General features: G+C 45.5%; 1 protein-coding gene across 1 annotated transcript; it reads right to left on the bottom strand.

The window, feature by feature from the left end:
* Window positions 1–205: 205 nt before the first annotated feature.
* On the bottom strand, window positions 206–7,576 carry LOC103776093 (squamous cell carcinoma antigen recognized by T-cells 3-like; the record flags this gene model as incomplete). Its single annotated transcript, XM_008943588.1, has 12 exons — window positions 206–318; window positions 533–642; window positions 988–1,046; window positions 1,238–1,315; window positions 1,730–1,837; window positions 2,010–2,148; window positions 2,636–2,791; window positions 3,252–3,376; window positions 4,329–4,434; window positions 5,351–5,535; window positions 6,363–6,467; window positions 7,450–7,576. Coding segments are annotated over 12 exons (1,411 nt in total), but the record flags the coding sequence as incomplete, so codon positions are not given.
* Window positions 7,577–7,926: the final 350 nt, after the last annotated feature.

Here is a 7,926-nt window from a genome sequence, read left to right as displayed (position 1 = left end):
AAAAAAGGGACAGAAAAATCCAACCCATTTCAGCAGGCTCCAACTCAGGCCAGGAAAGAAGAAAAAGGAAGAAAGAGCTGCTTGTGTGTGCTATGGTATTGAAAAGAAAACGAGCCTTGATCAGAACACAAAGCACTAGATCAAAATTCACTGGCTATCAGTGTACACTGGATGGGGTAAAAGGAGTCAGGGTGCAGCTGGTTACCTTCTATCCTCTCCAGGGTGAGCAGCACCTCACAGACATGCTCAGGGTAGTCACTTGTGCACTGCACAGCTCTGTGCAAGGCCTTCCTGCAGTGCTGGGTGTCCCCGTGAGCCCTGCAGCAGGGAAACCATGGCAGGATTACAGACAGGACAAGCTCCCACATTCCAAGCCAACACCTTCCCCTCCTTCCCCATGCCACACATCATTGCTGCAGTAATACTTCTGAAATACAGAGCTCCTGGGGTATGAGACTCATGCTAAGCAGTTCAGCCCAGCCTCACACAGATGAGGAAATTAAGTTAACTAACCCTTCAGCCAAGCTCTTACCTTTCCAGGTTGTAATACTCCAGCCACATGTTGGCATATTTGGCATTTCCTTTAGTCATTATGTTGTCCCAGAGCTCTCTGGCTTTCTGCATGTTGTTACATAAGCGAGCCTGAAACATCCAAAGCTCTCAATAAAATTCACAATTATTTCTCAACTCTCAATATAATTCAAAATTATTTCTCCATACCACCTTGTCACCTTCCCCCCAACAAGAAAAGCCCACAGATGGTGCACACAGCACTGCTCCTCAGAGCAAAAGGGAATACCCAGTGCAGCCCTACCACCAAACACTACTTCTGACATCAGCCTTGGTTTCTGGCTCACATATTCATTTCATTTTGGTGATTATAAAAAAGAATATTATAGTTGCTTCCAAATTTTTCTGTGGTTGAATATTAAAACAATCCAATTTCCTCTAGTCTAGCAATTGGAATACAGCAGAGAGAGACATCACCTCAACTCTTGCCCAGTTCTGCATGATGGTGCAGGATGGATCTCCACTTTCACTGAATCCTGGGAACACAAACAAGTGCTCTTTGTCAGTGGCTCTTGGAAAGAAAGTGTTTATTAAACCAGTTCTGCATTGGAGCTGAAATGTTTATCTGTAGCTTTCTTAAAACGTCCGAGACGCTTGAAGACAAGTTGAACTTGTCTAAGAATTATTCTGAACAAGAGGGAATAATACAGTGGATAATTTAACTTACTCTCTTCTACTTCTTGTTTCAGATACTCCACAGCACGTGCAAACGCAGACCGCAGCTCCTCCAGTTCCTTACTGGAGTCTTTAGAGAAAAGAAAGAATTGTCTTAAACCAGAAATTTCATCTCCCATTCACTAAAACCTCTTCCTCAACACTCACAATGACTTTACTGGAGGGCAGGGGGAGTCAAGATTTATTAATTCACTAAAACTCACTGCCTACATAATAAAAAATAAAAAAACAAGGACCTAAAATATAAGGCAGGGTGTTTTTTGCAAGAGCACAATCTGTTCTGTCAGCAAGGTACTGCTTTAGACCAACTAAGTCCATATATTTTATAGACACTAACTGGCCACAGAGTCATTTTTGTGAAAGATATCAAATGACTGTTAAATTTTTTGTAACCAAGTATTACCACTGCTTCAGAGAGGTAGGGAGAAAAGTTGAAATCTCTGGTCACAGTTGAAATCTCTGCTCACAGATGTATCATACACACCTTGGGTGAAATCCACTCGTCTCCTCAGGTAGTCCAGATACGCCTGCCAGATTTCTACATAGTCTGTTGCCTGAATAAAACCTGCATTCAGAGCTTTTTCAAAAGTTTCTGAAGGGAAAAATAGAGGGGAGAAAAAATATATTTACTTTTCTAACACTTCTAATATTAGAAAGCTACAGGGTATAGCACAAAGTCTGTCATATGTGTGTTTTTTCTAGGAAGGTGGGAAAACACAAGACATCCTACGTATGGTGGCTTTGCTGAGGTGGTCTTTCTTTACCAGCAATGGTGCCATGATCGACTCTGTGCCTCTCCATTGCCAGAAGGTACCTAATCCACAGCCCAACAGTCCAGGGACAGTTCCTCACAGCACGGTCGTGAGCAGACAGGACCAATTCTTTCACTTTCAGCTGCCGGTCCTGAAATAATCACAGAAGAAAAAGTTTCAAATTCCTGTTTGACAGAGAGATCACCCAAGACAAACAGCAGCTTAAAGAGCCAACACCTCAAAACCAGACATTTCACTTTAGATTTGGAAAGCTAAGACAAGATGGTTAAATTCTATCATCCTAAAACCCCAGGGAACGACTTCAAATCAGGAAGGATATGCCCAGGAACAACCCAAACAAGAACTCAGCACCACATTCCACAGTACCTAACTCTCTGCTTCTAACCAAGCCCATTTTCTGCAAGTGAGAGAAGTATAAGGAAGGCACTGAGTAAATTCCCAACTGTTCTTAGCATGTTTAGAAGAGGGGAGGATACAAGGACAAGGGTTCTGAAGAATTTAAAGGCTACGAGGCAGGACTGAGGTAGACATCCTGGTTGTTTATCAGCCACCAAAAGTAAGAAGAATTTCAAAAGCCAGGAAAATAAAACTGCAACCATCTGAGTTGTTTTCCTTACCAAATATTGATTGTAGCGTGCCCAAAGATCTGGCACAAGGCAGTTCTCAGCCAGAGCCCTCTCATAGATCAGCTGAATGCGAGCTGGATCCCCTGCCTTCATTTCGAAGTCAATGTAAGCTTGATACTCTGCTAACTTTGGTGTTTCAGCACCCAGCTGTCAAACAAACAAACAAAAAAAGTTAAACTCTTCTAAACAAAGCAGGATTCAAGCAGTTCAGCTGTTATTCAGACAGGTCTCATGCAAAATTTCAGAACAGAGCTTGGCCTCTAGGTATCGACAGCTTTCGATTTTCACGTCTCTCTGAACACCACCCTGGTTCTGAAGCCATTTAGGTCCCTGATTTTGGTTCCTCTTAGCCCAGAAGGGGCTTGTCAATGCTGGGAGGAACAGCCAGAGCACTCCTGTGCCCCTCAGGGTGGCCTGACAGTCAATAAGATTGCAGTTTCCAGCACCCCCAGTTGTGAGGCTTTTGGCCCATTGCTCACAGCTGAAAGTCTCACCCGGTAACACCCAGCTGCTTTAGCTCTGGGACTAGGAAAATAAAGCCTAGGAAATAACAAAAAAGAAGCAATTAACTCTTCCCTTTAAAGGCAGGTGTGTGTAACAGCATTACCAGTGCCTCTTCATAGGGTTTATACTTCTCCAGCTGCTGTAGAGCTTTTTTGTAACTCTTCACTATCGTTTCTGGTATCGGCTCCTCCGACCACTCCTCATATTCAGCATAGGAAGCCTCCATATCTATGAAACCAGACATGAAACCCCCTCAGTAACACACTCATTGGACCAAAGAAGCAGAATTCAACCTGTCTTTTTGATCCCAACACAGATTATTTCTGTTTGCCACACTACTTCAAGGCTTCAGACACTTCACCTTGTACAACGCAACACAAACTCAGGGCAAGCTGCCTTAAAGCTGCTGATTGGGATGGAGAAAAACCAAAGTGACAAGATTTTTTCCCCAAGGCTTTAAAGAAGATAAAACAACCCAAAACTATTTCAATATGCAAATGAAAAATTCTGTATCGTGGAATCACACACTGGTTTGGGTGGGAAGGGGCCTTTCAAGGTCATCTAGTCTAACTCTTACAGGGAGCAGGGACATCTGCAGCTAGAGCAGGGTGCTCAGAGACACCTCCAACCTCACCTGGGATGGTTCCAGGGATGGGGCAGTGACCACCTCTCTGGGCAACCTGATCCAGGGGCTCAACACCCTCAGCAGCAAAAATTTGTTCTTTCTCCCTGGCCTAAAACTCCCTCTTTTAGTTTAAAACTATCCCCCCTTGTCCTGTTGGGGGTGGGCCACGTTAAGAACACCGTCCTCCAAGAAGCCAAACTGGACTTAACTTTCTCCTATAAGCAAAGCAGCAAGAAAAAAAGACTGAGGGAGTTTGAAGTATGAACCAGACACACAAGGGCTCTAGCCCTGCAGCTGTCAGTGTGCACCACTCCCTCCCAAGTGAGGTTCTTAGGCAGTGATCATCACAGCTGAATTCCTACCTCCCAACAGTCATGTGTCATGCTCACCCCTCGTCCTGTAAATAGCCTCTGATGATGTTCTGAGGCAGCAGATAAATCCAGCTTCAACAAGCAAGACCCTTTTGCTCAGAAATAGATCTGTGTATCATTCCAGAGGCCCTACAGACCAGCCAATGTCACTGCTCAACCACCACAGAAGTCCTCTGGCTCTCACCTAGCAGAGGGATCCCCAGCTGGCGCCTGAAGAGCGTGTGGATCTTCTCGAGCTGGCTGCAGAGCATCTGCTGCTGCTCAGGGGATGGAACACTGCCAGGAGCTGGCTGCAAACACAAGGATTGACATTGAATCAGTTCCCTCAAGCCTGAGCTGGATGAACACGCTGGGGTGTTGCTTTTGAGTTGGGGGATCTGGGCTCCAAGTGATTATGTGATGCTTGGAGGACAGGCAGAACCAACTTGTGTTCCAGGCCACCACTGAGAAAGTTAAAACTTGGGGGTTGCTAGGCTCAAAAGGTGGAGGCATGTGGGAAGTGTTTCCCTCTGAAAGCCAACAAGGGCATAAAGAAATAACCTGAAAAAAAAGTAAGCAGCTTGTGACCATGCCATGTCACAAACTCCCTGGGCTGCCAGACAGGTTTTCAATAAATCCCTGGGGAGGATTTAAAACTTGCAGCTTGCTTTCTGTTTGGGAATGAAAAGGGGTTCTCCTGTCACTCCCCTGTTAGAGAATTTCATGGAATGGGCTTGGAGACAATCTAGTTCCACCCCACCCACACTGTGGGCAGGGACATCTTTTAATCTCCATATTGTATGTAGTCAACTACAAAAAAAAAACTAAGTATTTATCTGGCCATCTTGTAAAGGTGTCTTTTGCAGATGTCAAGTTGTATGTTCCTGGGGTAACACAAAAAGTCAGACAAGTGTGAAATAATGCATGAATTAAAGTGGAAGTAGGCTGGCAAGAACATAAGTGCTTAATAATCAAACTACTCAATTTAAAGCTGTTCTTGTCAGTTCAAAGCTTAACCAGCAGAACAAAACTTTGCTTCTGGATATATTTTATGATCTTAGAGTAATGGATTTGCATTTAAATATCAACTAAATACACAAAAGGTTTTTGCCAGACCACAGGGTCAGTCTCTACAGGTAAAAACCCTCAACGGTGTGAGATGACAGCCTCTCAGGAGAGGCTGCTGAGGGCGAGGGGACTTCAGGAGCTAGACAAGTGGCTTCTCACCTGGGCTGTCTCCAGGATGGCATTCTCAAACTCTCTGTATGCTTCCCAGAGAGCTGTTCCCTTGGTCACATGCAGGCCGACTGCAGTCAACGCCCTCTCGAATATGGAGCGAACTTTCTCAATCCCTCCTTCCTGACCAATGCCACCAATCGAATACTGGGCGTACTCCAACCAAATTTCAGGACCTTCACAAAGTGATGGGAAAGAGAGGACTTAATCCCCCTCAAAAACAATAAGAAAAAGGCCACTGTCTGCTCCCCAAACCCCTCATTTGGCCAATATAAATAAACCGCCACGTGAGAATTTTCTTCGCCGTCACGACACAGTGAAGAAGAAAACTTAAAATGTTTTAATCTATATTTCTGGCTCACATTTTTCTTCTGAAAGGAGCCACTCTGGTGTTGTGACACCGAGTGACTCCTGTATGCCACCACCAGAGATGCATCCAGGACCCCAAAGAGCCGCTGCAGTTTCCTGGAGCACACACGCAGAGCTGGGGCCGTGAACCCGTCACAGCCCTGCAGCACTCCCAGCAGCTCAACCTCCTCTCCCCAGACTCATCTGCTCAGAGACTGCAGAGGCAGCATCATGATGGAGATGGGGAGGTGGTGCTGGAACAGGCTGGACTTCATCTCAAAGGTCTTTTCCAACCAAAACCATTCCATGATTCTAAACCGGTGGCCCTCAGCACCGAAGAGCCTAAAGCTCCACAAAGGACAGCAGTGAAAGCATTTCCTAAGCACAGCACCTGCTGCTTCTAAAGATTTGAGGATAAAATACACATTTACAACTGCCCAACATCCATTTAGAAGATCTTAAAGCCTGCAGCAGCACTTAAAGCATTGCCTTTGAACACCCTTTACTCCAACGCTGCAGAAAATCCCAGGATCGCTTCACAGGAATATTTTTTGTTCCAATTTCTACATTGTGACAGAAAAAAACACTCCTAGAAAAAGAAACCCATAATACAGGCTGTGAAATGCATTATGTTGCACCCAGGTTAAGAACTTACAGATGTAGTCTTTCACAGCTCTCTCAAACAGCTCATAAACCTTCTCCCGCTCCGAGCTTTCAGAAGCCATTTTTATCTCATCCTTCAGCCAGTCCAGCCAAATTTCTGAAAAGAAGATGTTCAGAGCACCAACGTTCAGAAAGGATAAGTTAACATGCCCCTTGTTGAATTTTTTGGATGAGTTTTTAGTAAGACTTTAAAACGAGGAGAGGGCCAAAGGGGAGAAAGGAGCAATTTAACCTCCACAACTCCTCGAGATGGATTTAACTTCAAAATGTGGTAGAGGCTTCTTCAGATTGGTACCAAACAAAGTGAACTAGAGCAGAAGTTGCCAGCAGGTATTTAGGAGCACCCTGGGCAGGGGATCAGGATGAACTAGCAACTCAAAATGCATCCAGAAGTTTCCCTTCCCTCACACTCCTCCAAGAAACAGCAAATGGCTTTAGAGACCTTTAGAGGCTGCAAATTTTCACAGGCACAGGAGGAAACTTTCCCTCAAAGCACACAGGCAGAGCAGCCTCTGCAACACTGACACTGCCTCTACCTCTGCAGCCTGTCTAGCAAAGGAAAATCCCCTTCCAGGGCTACCTGCAACTGCCACCAACGTTGTTCTGCTGCTCCACGGGGAGGTTTAACTTTTATCAGGAGTTTCTCTGGGCTCTGACTCACAGTCCCAACAGCTGGAGCTGTTTCAGTGCTGCCACCCCACAGCTGGATGTTACCAGCCCCAGAGCAACAGGCTACAGTGGGTCACAGCCCCCCCCAGTAACTCACCCAGCCAGCCAGAGCAGAGAGTGGAGGAGGTGGGCACATGCAGACACCCCCTCCCAGTCCTCCCAGTCCCACACCACCACAGCAGCCTCTGCCAAAGGACAGGGCAGGCACAAGAACTCAAATTCCAGGCTCACCTTGAACCCATTAGGAGCCAAGCTCAATGCTGGCCAGCAGCACCCTGAACTTAAAGAAGTCCCAAATCCAGCCTTTTAGGTCCCTCTGGGCTGCAGCAAGGAAACCTTGCACTACTATTTCACTAGTGAAACAACAGTTTTACACAGATGATGCAAAGTGAGGAGAAGATGCCCTGTACCTTCAGTAAGTGGGAAGAGTTCACTCATCTTCTGACGAGCTCTTCTCAGCTTGACCAGCTCTCCCTCCTGGCGCAGCAGCTTTATCAGATCCAAGTGGCAGTTATAGTCAAAAGCATTGATGGAAAGCTTGAGGGGAAAATGCAAAATAACACTTAAAAGCACTGTGAAGGGATGGCCGTGAAGGAATCTGAAAACATTTAGTAGAACAGGACTTCATCCTCTCTTTTGGGGCACACAAATCTCATCCTGTGCTCACACGGCCAAGAAAACACCCACACTCCTGCACAGTCACCCCAAACTTCACTCTTGTTTGCAAGATGCCTTCTGGTCACAGGCAGACGTTTATAAAAATGCAGTTATAAGTTTAAACAGAGCTTTTAAAGTTAAGCTTAGAGTTTAATTTATAGCTTTAAAGCTTACTGCTCAGCAAATGCCACCACCGAGGATTCAGCACCTACCAGCTGCCAAAATAGACC

The sequence above is a fragment of the Merops nubicus genome, unplaced genomic scaffold (genome assembly GCF_000691845.1).
Source record: "Merops nubicus isolate BGI_N331 unplaced genomic scaffold, ASM69184v1 scaffold29727, whole genome shotgun sequence".
Taxonomy (NCBI): domain Eukaryota; kingdom Metazoa; phylum Chordata; class Aves; order Coraciiformes; family Meropidae; genus Merops; species Merops nubicus.
Note: the sequence above shows the minus strand (reverse complement) of the source record. Positions and strands in the feature narration are given on the sequence as shown.